The following is a 19,873-nucleotide window of genomic DNA, read 5'->3' as shown; positions in this document are numbered from 1 at the left end:
TACCAAATACATCAACATTGCCATATTCATATTCATTGCCATACTAAATCCAGAGTGTTCAAGACAAAAATTTATAATATGGCATAAGTGCCTTTTTAACACTTTTATTAGCAATTAAATTGGTCTAAATGATTCACATATATTTATTTAAATAGTTGAACAATTGGTTTTCATTTAAATGTCATAAAATGCCATCTGGACTGGGCATTAAACTGGACTGGCTGTTAAACTGTCATTAGCCTCTGTAATTTCTTCCATCTCTAGAGACTATTTTGTTTCTTCAGAAACAATAGATTTCAAGTGGTGCTCGCTGCAGAGCCATTTGAGGAGAGGTGAGCTCCAGAGAGGGGGAGCTTAAGCTTGAGCTCCACCTTTTTTGCACTTCTTCTACAAGTGATGTCACTGGGGGTAGGGTTAGGGGTGGGGTTGGTGTATGCATTAAAACAGCTTACAGGAGGAGGAGCGACAGCTCATGCCCCCCCTTTCTGGAGCTCACCTCTCCTCAAATGGCTCTGCAGCGAGCACCCTCTCATAGATTTGGAGTCCAAAAAGGCTCAGTATTCAAAGGAATATAATTCTAAAAGAAACATTAAAAAAACATCACGCATCTTAACTGGATCAACTGCAATATTGCCATTTTTATCTTTAATCAAATATTTTTTGTTGGTTTGGCTGACAGGGTTGGATACACTACAAATACACATACTAATATGTGATGACCTTATGTAATGCATTTTTATAATTAAATTGAAATCTTATTAGAAATGTATTTCTAGATATAAATAAAGTTCTTATTACAAACTACAGGTGCATGAATAAAAGACACTCAATTATTTAATTTTCATTGTAAATGTTAAATGGTTTATTTATTAATGCAGCAAATAAGTTCAAATGACAAGTGTTACAAATATAACATGGTCAGATCACAATACAATATCTAATAATTACACATCATTGAAATGGAACTATACAACTATTAATTTTATTAATACTAAAAAACATTCTTGTATGTGGGTCTTAAGGCATGATTTCATAAAGATATGTATGTCTTACCATCCTCATCCAAATGTTAATTATTCAGTACAGAACCATTTTCACAAAGTCCAAATCATTAGAAGTATGTTTACTGAAACATCACATTCTCTCAAAATAATAAGCAAATATTACATGATACCAGAATCGATACAATTACAAAACAAAATAAAAATTTGTTTACTTGAAATTATCATTCATTTTAAGTGCACACAGAAATCATGGATTGCTGTTATAAATTATTAGAATGGAGAATGCAACCTCATCCATTTAGAATTTAAGCAAACATTATTTTCTTCTCTAACATTTTTTTTTTAATAGACAGACTTTTCCCTTTCTTCCCCTTTCTTGCACTAGTTACAATTTGGATCGTAGTGGCTTCAAATACTTGTTGTGGGACTCATGGACCTAAAAGAAAAAATACATTAAAAAAAGACCATTTTAGATTGAACTTATTGTGTTTTATATTCAATTATATTTTAAGAGAGAACACAATTTAGCCCATAGCGGTTATTTAACATAACAAGACTACAATTTTACACACAGCAAATTTATTATTTACACACCTCAGTATGGTTCAGAGGTGACTTCTTGGCCCACTCAAACATGTGCTCATAGACGTTGCCATCATATCGTCCCAGAGAAGAATTAAGCATCTCATCACGGTAGTCAAAAGCATCAACGAGAGCCACTGCATTGGGCCTTATCTCTAAGAGGAGACCCTTCAGCCTCTGTGAAATCTGATCCAGCTGAGAAACACTTAGCAGACCAGCCTGAGAAAGAAGACAAACTGTAAGGTCTGTTTCTATCAAACACTGCTAAATGATGGTCTAAGAAAGTGGTCTTTAAATAATGTACAGAAATCAGCAGGATGTCCCTTAACACCAATGACTCTTATAAAATATCATTAGACACAAATCAAATTTTGAGTAAACAAATGTTTATACATTTAACAGCAAATAAATTTCATGAAAACAAACTCAGTCATTTCATTCATGAGTTGTGGGTACTGTCTGAGTTAAGCAACATTTATGAACTGTCGTACTGTATTGTATTTGGTATTGTATTGTATTGTATTACCTTTAAAAAGTCCCCAGAATTCTGTGCAACTCCATGAAGGGCATAAAGCAGAGCCAAAGTGCTGAGTACTGAGTGGACAGCCTTATCTCCAATCTCACTCAGTTTAGCAGCAAATAGCTTCACAACCACATAATGGCAATGGGCCTGTAAAGGGAGCATATAAATTAAACTCAAACCATGTCCAGAAATATATCAATAGATTTAAAAGTCTCCAGACCAGAACTAGACACCACTTTATTACACTTTATTATACACAAATTTGTCTCACATCAGATGCTCTGACTAGATCAATGGAAGTGTTGTTCCAGGCATCTTCGTTACTCTTGCTGTGCTGTAGCTCCAACTGAAGGTTCTTAGCTGCAACTTCAACTAACCTGTGGACATTAAAAAAAAAGTCACATTGAAAGTTATGTGAGTTAAATGTTTTTAACAGCCCTGTTAAGGCCTTTTTCCACTGAGCAGTACCACTGTTTCCAGTTTCCACTTTTTTGGGTACCCTTTCCAAAGAGTAGAATGCTATCAAAAGGGTGAAGCTAGACTCACCCCCGAATGCTATTGGTTTAGAGAGAATTGTCAATATTGTGTGCAAAAAGCCAGGAGATTCAATATAAATAAAGCGCCTTTTCTAAATACACAACCGGAGCTTTTATAATCCTTGTTCTCTTCTTGACACAAACAGCCACATAACAAGAAAAAGATTATTTGCTGTGTCCTATTGTTGTTTACAAAGCTGTTTAAAAGAGGGAGGGGTTTCACTTTTTCTCTACTTTCTATACGTGCACTCGCCACACGTCTATATTTGAAATATAAAACTTGAGCTCAAAATAATAACTTGCGCGTGATTGAGTGTAGATTATTGATTGATTAATGTTTTAAAGAACTATTTCTAGCCAAGAGCTTTTTGAATCTGGAAATGTCCCAGATTCACATGTCTCTACGAATTTGGTGTGTGATTCATGTTTTTTGTTTATGTTTATCCAGATGGCTAAAAAGCATCATATTCTTTGACATATGATGGCTGATGGGTCATGTTTAGTTAAAGTTGTATGAAAGATGAGACTGAGCTGCTAGAACTACATGTTTATTCATCATTTTCTTCCGAACTACATGTAGGTGACTATTTAACTAGTGTTATAGTAAAATAAACAGTCTATAAACATTTGCATGTATTTTACAAACCTTCAATGTTATGTTTTGCTTGTAGTTATGTGTATGCCAATGTCTGACACCTGAAAACACTGATTAATTGTGATTTATGACTAACAACATTCTCCTTTTTCTGTGCCTCGGCGTGAGCCATCAGAATTGAATTTGAGCCGTTGATAATGTGTGCTTTACCATTATAATAACACCAGTGTGATTGTATGCATGAAAGAGTTGAAGTCACCAAGTTAACAATAATATCACTACAATTTCCATTCATTCATTTTCTTTTCGGCTTAGCCCCTTTATTAATCTGGGGTCGCCACAGCGGAATAAACCGCCAACTTATCCAGCATATGTTTTTTACGCAGCGGATGACCTTCCAGCTGCAACCCATCTCTGGGAAACAACCATTCACACTCATACACTACGAACAATTTAGCCTACCCAATTGACCTATGCCGCATGTCTTTGGACTGTGGGGGAAACCGGATCACCCAGAAGAAACCCACACAGAAACGCCAACTAACCCAACCAAGGCTCGAACCAGTGACCTTCTTGCTGTGAGGTGAAAGCACTACCTACTGCGCCACCCCACTACAATATTCAGATAGCAAAATTATATAGTATCGTCAACTGTCCACCACTCCCACTGCTCTCAGATCCACTGTAAATGCTGCTCTCTGAATCACTGCCCATCTCCCCAGCGTCTGTTTGTTTTGATGGTGTGCAAATTATTATTTTTATGCACGTAATAAAAATCCCCCCTTTTTATGCAAACCTTTCACTGTTTCGCTATTCAACCCTTCCAATTAAACAAAGCTTTCAGACCCACTTTTCTGACTTTTTTCAAACTAGAGGTGTGAAAACACCCTGCTGAGACAGGGGGGTTTATGACCCTTTAAATGTATGTTTTGTGTCATTTTTCTCTAATTCGGAAACTGTAAGGGTCTGTATGTATTCATATTTTATTTGTTTGTTTTATATAATTTCAGATGTTACAGTAGGCTATTTCAATTTAAATCATTGATCTGCAGCTATAATCAAATCGTATGTTCGTACAACGGTTAGTAATTAACATTTGTAATACAGCATTAATTCGTCTTGGGAATGACAGACACAAATCATACAAAGTGGCCTGAGGGAGTCTGAGCCATTTGTCTTGTAGAATAGTGGCCATGTCACCATGTGATGCTGGTGGAGGAAAACGTTTCCTGACTTGTTCCTCCAAAACACCCCAAAGTTGCTTATTAATATTTATGTCTAGTAACTATGCATACCATAGGAGATGTTCACTTTAAAGGGCACATAGTTTACCCCTTTTTTAGGATTTAATATTATGGTTCGTCTGAGTGTGCCAGTTTAAGTTCAGTTTAAAACACACAGTTTAGATTTTTGTTTATCATAATTTCATTAAAAAATGTTATTGTGGGGGCGTGTACACAGGTCTCTGTTTTAGGGGTGTGTCGCTTCACAAGAAAATTAGTTTCGACTGCTCGCCCAATATAACAAGGGGGCGGAGCCAAAAGCTCCTCCGCTTTGTGTTTGGCAACAGACAGGCAGACAGAGAGAAGCAACATGAGTGAGATGACAAGCATTCAGCTGTACATGTAATACTCGGACACAGACCAAACAGAGAGTACAAAATCATTTGTGTCTTTGTATAGTTTTACAGCCAACTGTGTGCTGGTTTAAAGTTCTGAGCTTGTACACTGAGACTAATAACCACGTGCACTGAATTAACTTTGATTGAGGCACCATATGCTCCGCTCAGAGATACGACACGGCACATCAGACACGCACATTCGGATGTTTTTTAAAATGAAACTATTCAGATGGTGCTCTCTGGCATGGCAGGAATATGAAGCGTCCCGAATCGTTGCTGGGCGTCGCTGACAGCCGCTGACTTGAGGCACCGGTGTGTGTGTGTACCCTGATAGAAACCTATGTTTAGAATTCTGAAAATGCATGGCGCTACGATGGTTTCCAGCTGTATTAAGATCACAGGGAGCTTCTGTGACTGTGAGAAATGCAAACCGCTGAAGTTTAAGGTAGACGCAATGAAAAGTACACATGTTTACCTACCTAAAGTTACAAACAATAATACCGATAAGAGTGATCGGAATGTTGTGGTGAATGTTGATCTTGTGTTGAGCACAATGAGCCTTACATCTAAAAACAGAGCAAGGGTGTTCCTTTAGTGAGATCGCTTTGACTCACACACTGAAAATGGCGGATGTGAAACAACAAATTGAGGGTATGGTGATGCGCGCCTGTCAATCAATATTGGTTGGCAGGGGGGCCGCACTCCTTCGTCAAGTTGCGGTTGATCTGAAAACCGCTCCAATTGGTCCCCCGTTTTTATGTTGTTAAATTGAACTTGGACAAAAAAGGACTGGTGTGTTTATATCACCCCAATATGACGTCTATACACTATACCTACACACATGTCTGTCCAAACAGCTTGAAAAGTAGATTTTTCACCATAGGTGCCCTTTAACGTTCATCATACTACCCTGTCACCAGTCTTACTGTGTGTATTGGTGCATTATCACCATGATGCACGACACCGCCTTCAAAATACATTGTTTGAACCATTGAACGGACATGGTCCTCCAGAATGGTTTGGTAGTCCTTGGCCCATCTAACATAAGTATTGGGCCTAGGGAATACTATGATATTGTGGCTCAAACCATCACTGATTCATCCCCATGCCTCACTCTGGGCATACAACAGTCTGGGCGGTACGCTTCTTAGGGACTTCTCGACACCGCAGTTCAGTGAAAGTTGATTCAATAAAAGAATAATATATGTTTCACATCGTCTACAGCCCAAGATTTTCACTGCTGTCACCATTAATACTGACGTTTGCCATTGGCATTAGTGACCAAAGCTTAGGCTATAGCAGCCTGGCCATGTATATTGACCCTGTGCAGCTCCCAACGAACAGTCTTGGTGGAAACAGAAGTTTTTTTTTTTTTTTTTTAATGTTGGATGTGGTTCATCCTTCGTGGTCAATTGACCTTATCCTGCATACCGTGGCTTCTTGATCTACCACAAAGATTTGCTGTCTTGGTTACAGATGTGCCAGTGAGACGTAAACCAACAACTTGTCCTCTTTTGAACTCTGATATGTCACCCATAATGCTGTGTATTGTAATATTTTAAGCAAACTTTGTTATTACGGAGCTAATTTAACCTTCACACTCTGCTCTTACTGGTGGAATGTGCAATCAATGATGATTGGCTACTAGGCTGGTCAAATTTAGACATGAAATCTCCAACATTAAATTGGCCAGTGTTTTAGTTTCACTGTACAGCCCTTGTACTGTATAAAGCATCTGTTTTGTGAAAAGTGCTTCTCATATGATATGTTATATATGCTTTTTTCTAAGTGTTTCAATGTAGCTTCTGGCAACATGTGGTGACGAGCGCCGCAGTTGATATAGTTATGTAAACTGATCGTAACGAACCACGAATGCTTTCCTTACAACAGCACTGCAGTACACATCATCTTTGCCACTTTCTTTCCGTTGAGCGAGTCGAGACATTCCCTTATCAAGTCGATCTCAACATTATATTTGGAGAACCTATAACACTGGGCTGGGATTATGTAGAGACTTTGAAAGCAGTAGTGAAACTGCAATTTCATATGGATGCACTCCTGCAAAGACGTGTTAACTTATCAACACTTACAAATTTGTTTATTTATTAAATGGTTTATTAAATTATTTTTCTTCGGTCCTGTTAGTCTTTTATCTAAAACATTTTATTTGGGTGAGAATGCTTGTATTTTGAGTCTTATTTGTTCAAGGGAGCTAACTATGTCCCTTAAATGTTTTAAGAGGGAATGGTTACTAAGGACTAAAGTGAAATACTAAATGGTAGTCTCGAATTCCTTAAGTCGATCTTTTTTCTTTTTTTTCTCCTTGCAAACCAACTTTTACTAAAGGTACTCTTAACCTTAAACTGAGGGATTTTTTGGTAAAGGACTTTAATTCAAACAAGCCCTGCACTCCTCTGCCACATCACTTGAATCAACATTTATATTGTTGTTTACAATTGTCCTGGGACCTGCTGAATAAAGAATTATTTCCCAAGTCGTTCAAGAATCATTGCTGTAAGTCCATAATGTGTATCTGTTAGTGGTAATACTAAAACTCCTTGAAATATTTTAAACAAAATATTACAATTTTAATTCGCATTAGCCTGGTGGATTTTTTTTATTTATTCATAACTGTGAACGAATATTTTATATTTTTATATACGAATATGTTTAGACCTGATAGTTAATATAAATAAATAAATAATAAGCTTGGCTGGTATAAATGTTAATAGTAGCCTGCTTTGGTAAATTTACATTAAAGGATTATAATCATATGATAAATACACAAACCGCTTTTCAGGGGGTGGGGGGGTCTGTCATGGTGTACAACTTAAGTACTTAGAATTATTTGACAATGTTGTCACTGTTAAGGCAAACGAACAGGAAACTTACTTTTGGTTTATTTGTGTTGATTGCAAGTGACATGACAGGTGCAGGTGTCAATTGTAAATGACGTCACCTGCATAGGAAGCACGGGTGCCTGGGCGTGTAAGCCTGAAGGTGCAAGTACAACTCTGCAGGAAGACTTTTCTCATCAAAAGGGTACCATTTGGCAGTGAAGACACATGCCTTATAAAGGTGACCTATATTGTATGGAACTGAAGTGTACCACTCAGTGGAAATGAGGCATTAATAGCACATTTTACAGCCTGTATTAAAGGGGACCTATTATACAAAAATCACTTTTATATGGTGTTTATAAAAGTTGTGTGGCTGCAGTGTGTGAAAACAGCCAGTTTATAATTGTAAAAATCAGATTATTTTGCTATTGTGCCAGAGTCTGGGCACCTGAGGCTCCACCCGCTTCTGAAAAAGCTCACTTGCATTTAAAGAGACAAATACAAAACAAGCATGCTTTTTGGCTCATACCCTAAAAATAGCTATTACAACAAGATATAAAAATATTTTCTGTTGGGTTATGTGCACTCAAACATCATATACACACTCTGGGGACATCAAAGATTTATGTTCTTAAAAGAGGCATCATTATATGTTTTTCTTACTTTGCAGCTCTGAACTTGTATGCCTCGACAAGGCTGACCAGGTCATTAATATTGACAACAGTAGGCCGGGAAGACACAGAATGGGGCTGTATCCTGCTCTGAGATTCGTTCAGGTAAGACACAATGCCAGTCAACTGTTGTCCTGCCCGTGCTTGCTTGTAGCTCTTCACCAAATACCTAATAAAATAGTGAACAAATAATAATAATATTATTAATTAAACATAAAAAAAATGTTGTACAAACAGCCAGTTCACTGAAATATAAGGAAATAATCTTGCTGAAGATTTTGGTTACTTTTAATTGTAACTTTCAGCTATTTAAACAATGTTAAAAACACTGCACCTACACATAATTGCACAACTAGACAAATAACTGTAAATCTGACAAATAAATCAAATACTTTCTGAAAAAAGTTGCTTTTGTTGGTATGGATAACTTTTTAACCAAAAAGATAACTAGGTTATTTAAAAGCCTGTGAAAAAAACATGAAAACTTCTGAGGTAAAGTAAATTTCATTTTAAGTAGTTCACAAAGAACTAAGTAGTTCTGTTGCTGGTTGAAAATAGGAGAAAGGTGAAGAAAACATGTTCCTGTAACCAAATTATAACCAAACTATAACCAAATTCTGTTCATACAAAGGTTAGTAATTAACATTTGTAATATAGCATCAATTTGTCTTGGGAATGACAGATATAAGTCATGCAGAGTGGCCTGAGGGTTGTTGGGCCATTTTTCTTGCAAAATAGTGATAATCGAGTATTGATGATCATGATAATTATCATTATTGCAACTGAACTGTTGTTTTAAAAATTAATTAACTTAAATAGATCACAATCTAAAACGATAAAAAGCAAAAAAAAGTTTTACCTAGCTGTCTGCAGCATCATAACCGTATTCTCTCCCTCATAAGTGCAGGTTGGCGTAAAAGTGACGTAGATGTCAGGTAAACTGCTGCAGCGGGAGTAGCCATGACCACCACATGACATACGACATACCTCAATGCCAGTATTTGCTGCCCAGGTGGTAAAAGCTTTCAGACCAGCTGACAAGGCATGCAGCTATTAAAGAAAATAAAAAGGGATTTCAAACAAAATCACTTTAATTAAGTTAAAAGTTGTTACATGCAAAAATGTACAGTTGAAGTCAGAATTATTACCCCCCATCCCATCCCCACCCCCCCCCCCCCCCCCCCCCCTCCAAAAAAAAAAAAAACAGGACAACGTTAAATGTAAAATATAAAATATATTGCAGTGTCTTGAAAAAGATCTAGTCAAATTTTACTTGCTGTCATCATGGCAAAGTTAAAATAAATCAGTTATTAGAGATGAGGAATTGCAACTATCAGGTTTAGAAATGTGTTGAAAAAAATCTCTCCGTTAAAGAGAAATTGGGAAACAAATAAACAGGGAGGCTAATTATTCTGACTTCAACTGTATATTGAATAGAGAAAAAAAATATTTTGACAACATATTTCTGCATACCTCTGGAAGCTCACTGAAGTCACCCAGACTGATGTCTCCTGAGATGCGATGGTATGTTTTATTCATGTACTGCCCCACAAAGTGAAAGGCATATGCAGTAGCCAAAAGAGGAAATAGTTTATACTGCTGGGTTTGATAGTCCAAGATCTGTGGCTCAGGTTCACTAGAAAAAAAATATGAAAAGGAACAAAATAAAAAAATGACAAATTTATATATATATATATATATATATATATATATATATATATATATAAGTAAAAAGTGCATATGAGAGTGCAAGGAGGAAAGACATGAGAGAGAAAAGAGAGTCCTACCCTGGGCGTAGTTCAGACTGATGTCGGACTGCACTGTAGCGAATGGCAATAGTGCAGGATTTGGAGAGAGCTCGTGCTGACTCTCCCACTATCATGGAGCGAATAAACACCATGGTGCCATATGTGAGTTTATCACTAGGAGGCTTCACATATGTACCATCCGGTTCAACCTATAAAAGCACACACGCCACATAAAGTACAGTTATTACCCACATGACATATACACATAGCACATTAAGCCATTTTATATGCCATTTTTCTAGTGGACACAGATTACAGGATTCTTAATAGGCAGTGGTGCCATTAATCAAGTAGAATTTTGATTTGATATTACTGGGATGTATATATATATATATATATATATATATATATATATATATATATATATATATATATATATATATATATATATATAGTTATATATAGTTATATATAGTTTTATATATATATATATATATATATATATATATATATATATATATATATATAAACACTTTACAATAAGGTAAATAGTTAATGTTAGGTAATGCATTTAACTAACATGAACAAGCAATGAAAAAATATTTATAGGAGTATTTATTCATCGTTGTAAATATTAATGACAGTAACATTTTTCTTTGTTGGTAACCTAAATCAGTACTTTAAATGTCAATGAGCACAACTTTCAATTTAAATAATACTTTAGTAAATGTTGAACTACGATTAATAAATGGTGTGCATGCATTAATTCTTGAACTACCATTAATTAATGAAACCTTACTGTAAAGTGATTAATAAATAAATGCAATGTAAATACTGAATTCCATTTCATAAAATTGTTTTCTAAATTCTGAAATTTTACTTATTTCCAGATTGTTTTTCCTTTTTGGTTATTAAGAGTGGGGCTGATTAAAGTTGATCCTGGATTTTGCTTAAAGACAAAATAATAATAATAATAATAATAATAATAATAATAATAAATTACTGCAAATATTTTTGTAGATTGCTGCAGACAAGATCTGCTCACCTGGGCATACTTCATAAGCATATTCTCTCGTGGAATTCTAACATTTTCCAGTTTCAAATAGCCATTATCCACCTCATCAAAACCAAATTTGGGCCCAATATCACCAACGACCACACCTGTTCAAACATAGTATATCTGAAGAAACAACTGTAGAGAAATACATTCTGTACGAACATTAAATACATAAAAATTAATAGTATTATATAACTGCATTAATTTAGTTAAACTTATATATATATATATATATATTTACATTATATAAAAATTACCATGGCAGCCAGCATGACTACTGCAGAATATAATTGTTGGGTGTAAAAATAAAAAATTAAAAACTGTCACGCTTACTGTATATTTAGAAATATGACTAGAAAGAGTGTGTTTTTTGCTCTTAAGTACAATGTACCACAAAATTGTGATAAGGCTAAACACTTGTTCCATAAACTAGTGAATGTGTAATCGCAGTCCATCAAAACAATATTATTGCTATTTTATTACCTCTAATCGAAAACAACCTCACAGACATGGACAATTCTGTCCCTCTTTATCATATCTCTTTAACATATGTCTTTACAAAATTGGGGATTTGTATCAGCTCTAAAGTTCTTTACCTGGAAGTGGCATGTGTGTCTTCATACAGCGAATGGGTGTGATGAAAGCATGCAGGCCATGACACTTGCCCTGCGTGTACAGCTGAGCCAGGACTATAGCATGGTTTGAGGTTTTACCCACTTAAAAAAAAAAAAAAAAAAAAAAAAAAAAAAAGTAAGTAAGTAAATAAATATTTTATAAACTAAAAATAAAAACCTTGATTAAGGCTTACTCACATCCACCTGGCCACCATTTAATTGAGGAGATTGTTGGACTGTTCAAAACGAACTCTTGGGTGGAAGGGTCATATGTGGCAGTGGTTTCAAGAGCACGGATGTGTGTACCTAGAAGGATACAACATCAAAACACATAGACAACTGGTACTACGAATATAATTACAAATACTTAAATAAATAAAGGTAATTTGTGAATTTTTAATTCAGCTGTGATGTCAAATACTACCCCATTACTTAAATATCTGAGACTGAGCAAACTTATAAACAAGCATTAATCCCCTTAGTGGTTCAGTACATTACAATATTCATAATCTATTAATGCAAACAGTATAATAAGGGTAACCCTTAAAGGTGTTTGACAGCACAAAAATGGATGGCAACCAATACCCAGTCATTCTGTCTTTCTCTCTCTCTCTCTCTCTCCCTTTAAATTACATGTGAACATTACTGAAAACTTTTTGGTTTTATAAAAAATAAATAAAAAACTGATTGCTGTCCCAATGTTGTTTGAACAAAATGTTTATTTTGAAGAATAAATGTAAAATATATATATACAAAAACAGTTGCCTAGCCTTTGTGGATTTCACAGCCTGTATACAACAGTCTGTGGAATTAATATTAAATCAAATGCAAAACAAATGCTATAACTGTTGAAATAGTCCCACAATGCATTGTACTTGTAGGCTGCTTAACTTTTACCTTTCTTAATTTTTACAGTTCTGCCCAATGAACAACACTCTCTTCCACCTTGAATGGAGCAAGAATTGAAGCCACTGGCTACCACAGCACAATGCATGATATGAAATAACTTCATTGGACTTTTTCTAACTACTTACAATTAATACACCATGGTCCAAATAACACAGTAAAGGAAGATTATGCAACACTCCAACTTTAATCTCTACAAAAATTGCCCAACACCATATAAGACTACATGAAACCCAGTGCCTGTCTACAGTAGTATAATAATATGTGTGCAGATAGGTGCCAGATTTGTTACCGTGCCCCATCTCAGTCTGTGCGTAGGTGCCAATAATCTCCAAGTTCCATGCAGGCATGAAGAAAGTTTCAAGTTGTGCAGGTGAAGACTGGTTCAATAGCGTTGGCAGGAACATCCCCAAGTGTAGGTCAAGGGGCTCTGGACGCCCTCGATGAACACAGCTTTAATAGGGCGGGAATCAAAGTGAGCGGAATATTTAAAAAAAAAAAAAAAAAGTAATTAAAAATAGAGAGGGGAAAAGAAAAGCAGAAAAAAGATACCGAAAGAACAAATTAGTGAGTGTTAAATACGAATAGACAGAATGAGTTGATCAAGATTGTGAGTATGTATTAATAAAATTTATATGGATGGGATTAGGCGGTTCATTCCACTGTGGCGACCCCAGATTAATAAAGGAACTAAGCCGAAAAGAAATTGAATGAATGAATGGATGGGATTAAATTTGAGGAACAGAGAATGACAAAAGTTCATGCATATAATGACTAAATTAGAGATAGAAATAATTTATTAGCTGCATAAAACATGTGCCAATTACAGTATAATCAATCTCAAAGAATTTACTCAACAGAAACATTATTAATGTGTTTACTCATTGTATGAATATGATTTTCTATGATTGTTTCAGTAGAGGCATACATTAAAAAGAGGTATCCATTCTCCAAAAAGCATTTTTGTTTTAGAGTGCGAGGCCAAAAATTTAGGACCTACTAAGATAGTGCTGGACATTTACGTCTTTTCATTCTTAACATTTGAAAATTCTAAATGTTCACTTGATCAAATGTTGTGAGAGAAAGACAGATAAATTACCCGTTAGCCATAACTGACACATTTACTCCCTTGCATTAATGACAAGATTGCACAATGATGCCATTATTCTCTCAGTGCCTACTGCTTCGGCTTCTTTCCTTCAAACCCACTGTCCTACATTTCCACTTATTAGGGTTTTGAAAATGTGTAGATTCCATTTACAATACAAAACACAATCAATGATAACTGGAAAATTAAAGACTTCATGAAAAGACAAACACAAAACTGCAAAACCACAAGTTATTAAGATAATCAAGAAGCAGTTAAAGACCTAAAGCTATTTAATGTTTGAATGCAGATAAGGTCAGGTTTTAAAAAGTGTTCTAATGTATACAGAATTAAATGGAGAATCACCTTGAATGCAGAGACCCCTAAATCAATCTGAGACTATGACCATACTGAGCTGTCAACACCTACAAGAGTGACACCTTAATATACAAATGTATATTTCTGAACCAAAAAGGACAATACTTTTTTGCTTATTACTAATATTTAAAAGTACATTTCAAATAATTGTTCAGGAGAGAAGAACTGACCGTGCCCCAGCTCTGTCTGAGCATAGGTGCCTAACATATGGAATGACTCAGCTAAGGGGATCCATTTTTTGCGTTGTTCAGCAGTACACTGGCTTTTTAAGGTGGGTATGAACATGACATTATGGACACCTAGGGGCTCTTGAAATACACCCCTCACAACACTGCAGAATGGAACAGACAAATGTAGTAAACATACATGAAGATACACATTGTACTTTAGAGGGTTTTATAAAAAGTCTTTTTATGTTAATAGAAACCAGATGTTTAATCCCAATTAGCTGTACTCCTAATACTTTTCATTATGCTAAATGTGTATTTAAAGTTTAGTTTTTAGGAATGTCTGAATCACCAAAAATGTATCAGTTTTATTTGTTTCAGCTAATTTAATCTGAGAATAGGAGTGGAGATGATAAACATTTTACTTCCCTTTGACACACTTTTAATCTGAGACCTTTGCCCTGGCTGTCTCTGCAAACACTGTAACTTTTGCTTGCAAATTGTAGCTAACATTCATATGCAACTCACAAACATATTTTACAACACTGATTTTGAAAATTTCATAAAAATTGTGTTGTTTTGGTGATTCATTGCATTAACCAATACATGAGGTGTAATTTAATTGTAGAGATGTTGGGACAAAGGTAACACAAACACCAAGATATTTGCTATTAAAAAAAAACATATATTTGTATTATATTTATTTTATATTTGACTTTTTTTTTAAATATAATACAAAGACCTCAAAAAAAGAACTGTAGTGTATGTTTATTTTTTTCAGTTAAAGAGCCCATATTATACATGAAATAAGGTCATATCTTGGTTGTAAGGGTCTCCAACAACAGTCTAATATGCATGCAAGGTCAAAAAACACTTTCATGGTCTTATAATCTGCATTTATTTTTATCTAATTATCCCAGCGACTCCTGTATGAATCGTCCAGTGATTCATTTGTTCCCAAACCCCTCCTTAGCGCGGAGCTAATCTGCGCTGATTGGACCGATGACAGTCTGTCGCGATTGGTCGACTGCCTTCAGTCAGAGAGGGAAATGGCCAATAGCTAATCAGCAATTTAAAAAGTAATCACAGTTCATACACGCTCGATAGTGTAGGCGTGGACTTTAGCTGCCACACTATGGCGAGTGGATAGTGCCACGGATAACCGAACGAAGGAGACAGTCGTGTACTCGCCATACCACACACACACAAAAACACACACACACCTCCGGATGACAACGCTCCCGCTTCAGCCCGCACCCGCCAGGTTTTAGCCTGAGAACCCGCTCCGTTTTCTGCCCGCCGCGCCCGGTCCCGCTAGAGCGGAGAACACAACCAAATATCACCCACCACCCACACACACACAGCACAAAGTACACAAAGCTCGTTCGTTCGTTCGCTCTCTCTCTCGCTCTCTCTCTCTCTCTCTCTCCCCGCGCCAGATTTCTGCGGCGCGGGAATACATTTCCGAATAAATCGCGGGAGCAGAACTCTAGCACGGAGCTCCATAAACAAACAGCACGCGTCGCGTTTTTAACGTGACTTTGCACGCGATAAGATAATATATCCAGTTAACCTGATACAGTACACGCGGTTACAAGTAACAAATCACAACTAAATACATTTGCAAGCTAGAGTAAACGAGGCAACAACTTTAACCGCACATACTTACACTTGAGAAATGTAGGAAGAAACCCATCCTGACGTCCATCAGTTACTCTTTACGGATCCTTCCTTTAACAAACTCAGATGAAGTATTCTTTGTAGCATGTAGCTTCCAGAAGTTTCCAACTGCTTGGTTATAATGCTGATGTTTCATCTTTGGGTAGAGACTCAATATATCCATCTGCAGTGTGACTTCAATCGACCGGCATGTTTGTGTGCGTGTGTTTGTGGGTGTGCGTGTGTTTGTGGGTGTGTGTGTGTGTGTGTGTGTCTGGGTTACTGCGTCAGAGGGCGGGGCCTCAGGTTTGAAATCTCCCGGGTTTGCGCGTGCACGTGAAAAACTTTGTTTCGTTCGTACGTCATGGCGAAACACCTAATGAGTCGGTATCAAGGCGACTCGTTTGAAGCACTATGATTCGACTCTTTTATAGATGAATCAACAGTTTTAAACACTGTATTCTTACAGATTTAAGCCTTAGCTGGATACTTCACTTCACTTAGAGCTGTGTTACACACTACATGGAGGGGAATTTTCAAAAACCCATAATATGGGCTCTTTAATTCTTATCTCAGTGTTTTCTGTCCTCTAAACTTCTCTCAACTATCCATATTCTATAACTTCTATAACTATAAGTTTCTTTAACCATGACAATTTTGCTTACGTCTTGTAGGAGTAGATCTCTTCTGGATCAGAGATACCATATTCCCTAAGTTTCAGAATCATCTGTGCACTCTTCCGCACTGCTGCATCATATCGCTCACTTCGAGAGAGAAAGTTTAGGTCTTCATGTTGGAAATCTGGATCTCCAATAACCAGAGACTCTAGAAAAAAACAAACAAAACAAAAAAACAGATGATGGGTGTTTTTTTTTTTTTTTTTTTTTTTACTTTTTAGCTTGATATCTTGATCTTGTACAGAAATGGGCCAACTAATTCAATATATATAAAAGGCGCTCTGACTTCAAGGTAAATATTTATATTATCAGTTTAATTTTTAAGAGCTCCACAAACTGTAAATTTGCAAGGGTACATTATATTACTAAAGAAATACATTAAATTAACATACATATACCTGAACTTAATCATGTCAATAGGTTAACCTATGCACACAAATGACCGGAAAATACGTTTACAATCAAATAGGTTATTTAAGTTATTAAATAGCAACGTTAAAACACTTTTGCAGCTGACCTATTTCTCTCCTTCTATTTGTCTTTTCCGCTCCACCATCCAGCACGTTTGTAAGAATCTCCAGGTTAAAAGACGCATTTTCACGTTCACGGCTAATATCAGGATTCATGACTATTCAGTTAAACTTTCTTTCGAGCTACGTGCCTTCTGCTTTGTGTCCTTTTTTCTTTTTTTGTTATATAACGTTTCAACTCTGGCTTAGTTGGGTTTGTTACTTCCTGGAAGGGTGGTAACATTTGACGTCAATTGTGTGTTGACCAATAGAAGCGCTTATTACTCAGTGGGCGTGGCATTGGTGCGCTTAACCACTGTTGTAACAGTAGGCTCGTTTAAGATGACAAATTCCGAGAATGTAGGGTTGAATTGACACAGCATGCATTCGGTGTTGAGTAAGGTTCGACTGATAAGTGGGAGTATTCTATCTATTAATCTCATAAATGTTGTTACCAATAAAATTATTCCAAGTCCGAGTAACACTATACATGCAATAGAGCAGAATATAGATCAGGTGTTTGTGGTTGGGTTTCTTGGAATGTGGATGGTAAATAAGTGGTGGTTCATTACACTGTGACAAACCAGGGAACATTAAAACTGACATTAATTAAATGTAAACAAATGTTGTCATTTCTGGTATTTACAATTTAGATTTAATCCAAGTAGAGCAATGTAAACAGCAAACATTGTAATCTATGCTTGGTCGGTTCAAATAATGTAGTGTAAAAAAACTGAAACATCAATATCTGTGCATTGCACCATTACAGTTTTTCTCAGTTGTTTTAGTTCATTTCTCAGATCAGAATCGAATTTTTCAAAACTACCTGTTCAATCTTCACATCATTGTGTCACTTGTGCACATCAAAAAAGCAATTTCTCATTCCTTTGAACAAGTTGCAAATGCTTTTGTACATTTTTGCTAATGGTTATATGCAGTTCTCTGATGTTTCCTACATTTTCAATTGCTTATGTCATGTTGATCAAAATGTATTATTTTGGCCTCTGTTGCATAGTCTCACCGCCACAACATTAACAGATTTTTCAGTCGCTTTGGTGCATTTGCCACAACACTATTTACATTTGCACAACAGTTAATGCATTTCTCAATACAATTAGGTAGTTAAATGGCTTTGTTTTCATTATGACAGTTTACTCTGTACATTTTTTCTAATGCAAAAGAGTCAGATTTTGGTGACACTTCCTGAAAATGCTCAAGACAGCAATATATATTATTTGCACAGCCATTTGAAAACTAAAGTAAAATTAGACATCACTGCATTTACCGTTTTTCTGAGTGGCTTTGGTGCATTTCTCACAACACTATTTACATTTGCACAACAGTTAATGCATTTCTCAAAACAATTCATCATTTGTGCACATTATAGTAGCAGTTTCTCATTCCTTCCAACAGATTGCAAATGCTTCTGGACATGCAATAATTGCTTTCATACAACTCTCTGCTGTTTATAACATTATCATTCACTTATGTCATGTCAGTCAAAATTAACTAAACTTGTGAAGGCTGAATAAGTCAGTCCATATAAAACTAATAGTCCTCATTTCAAAGTAATCTTTTTTTTTTTTCCTGGAAATGTCTTTTAAATTGAACAATTTCATAAATGATTTACAGACCTGTGTATGTTGTAGGTTCAGTTCCAATATGCACTGCAATATTGTTTAGAATTGTGCATAGCGCTACCCAAAGGAAGTTTATATTTGTTGTAAATAATGTGTATTTATTCTTTTGCACAATGCTTTAAATAAATTAGAATTGCAAAGAGCAAATGCTGTAAAAATGTGAAACACATATTCAGTGTCGTACTCAAATATCTCACTAAATGCAGTGGTCTATCTTTACTGTATTTTCAAATGGCTGTGCAAATAGTATACAGTGCTGTCTTGAGCATTTTCAGGAAGCGTCACCAAAATCTGACTTTTTTTGCATTGGAAAAAATGTTCAGAGTAAACTGTCTTAATGAAAACATGAAAAAGCCATCTGACTATCTTGTTCATAAACAATGGTGTCAGATCTTTTTATCTTGAAGACACTGACACTTTTATTGATATGAATACTTGCTTTTGAGGAATGAGCTTTCCATTTTAAGCAAGTGACACGCTTTTGGAGGTTATCAACTAGGTTTTGCCGTTTGTACTAATTGTTTTGAGAAATGCATTAACTGTTGTGCAAATGGCGAGGCAGTGGCGCAGTAGGTAGTGCTGTCGCCTCACAGCAAGAAGGTCGCTGGTTTGAACCTCGGCTCAGTTGGCGTTTCTGTGTGGAGTTTGCATGTTCTCCTTGCCTTCGCGTGGGTTTCCTCCGGGTGCTGCGGTTTCCTCCACAGTCCAAAGACATGTGGTACAGGTGAATTGGGTAGGCTAAATTGTCCGTAGTGTATGAGTGTGTGTAAATGTGTTTGTGGATGTTTCCCAGAGATGGGTTGCGGCTGGAAAGGCATCTGTTGCGTAAAAACTTGCTGGATAAGTTGGTGGTTCAGTCCACTGTGGTGACCCCGGATTATTAAGGGACTAAGCAGACAAGAAAATGAATGAATGAATGTTGTGCAAATTTAAATAGTGTTGTGAGAAATGCACCAAAGTCACTGAGAAAAACTGTTGTGAAGTATCTGGGTACAAGACACTGAATATGTATGATTTACATTTTTACTGCATAAACTCTTTACAATTCCAATTTATTTA

The 19,873-nt window shown here is 36.0% G+C and overlaps 1 protein-coding gene across 3 annotated transcripts; it reads right to left on the bottom strand.

Moving 5' to 3' along the window:
• Positions 1-838: 838 nt before the first annotated feature.
• On the bottom strand, positions 839-17,420 carry acox1 (acyl-CoA oxidase 1, palmitoyl). Of its 3 annotated transcripts, none has more exons than XM_087255495.1 (14): positions 17,183-17,420; positions 16,654-16,813; positions 12,990-14,493; positions 11,990-12,097; positions 11,774-11,893; positions 11,166-11,281; positions 10,160-10,329; positions 9,846-10,008; positions 9,232-9,422; positions 8,365-8,541; positions 2,381-2,486; positions 2,113-2,256; positions 1,599-1,805; positions 839-1,440 (listed from the first exon to the last, which is right to left on the bottom strand). In XM_087255495.1, the coding sequence occupies exons 3-14, from the start codon at positions 13,102-13,104 to the stop codon at positions 1,390-1,392; spliced, it is 1,668 nt and encodes a 555-aa protein (XP_087111621.1). In that variant the 5' UTR covers positions 13,105-14,493; positions 16,654-16,813; positions 17,183-17,420; the 3' UTR covers positions 839-1,389.
• Between the last annotated feature and the right edge of the window lie 2,453 nt (positions 17,421-19,873).

The sequence above is a fragment of the Danio rerio genome, chromosome 6, assembly GCF_052040795.2.
Source record: "Danio rerio strain M-AB ecotype USA chromosome 6, GRCz13ab, whole genome shotgun sequence".
NCBI lineage: Eukaryota > Metazoa > Chordata > Actinopteri > Cypriniformes > Danionidae > Danio > Danio rerio.
The sequence above is the reverse complement of the archived record's forward strand: the minus strand, read 5'-3'. Positions and strand labels throughout refer to the sequence as shown.

Excerpts from the sequence above, each read along its gene's own strand:
- acox1 (XM_087255494.1), bottom strand. The coding sequence starts at position 17,291 with ATGAATCCTGATATTAGCCGTGAACGTGAAAATGCGTCTTTTAACCTG. Across the intron at positions 16,814-17,182 it reads AAATAGAAGGAGAGAAATAG|AGTCTCTGGTTATTGGAGAT; the intron begins GTCAGCTGCAAA and ends GTTTTTTTCTAG. Across the intron at positions 13,151-16,653 it reads GAGATCTACTCCTACAAGAC|CTGTGTTCATCGAGGGCGTC; the intron begins GTAAGCAAAATT and ends GCCCTATTAAAG.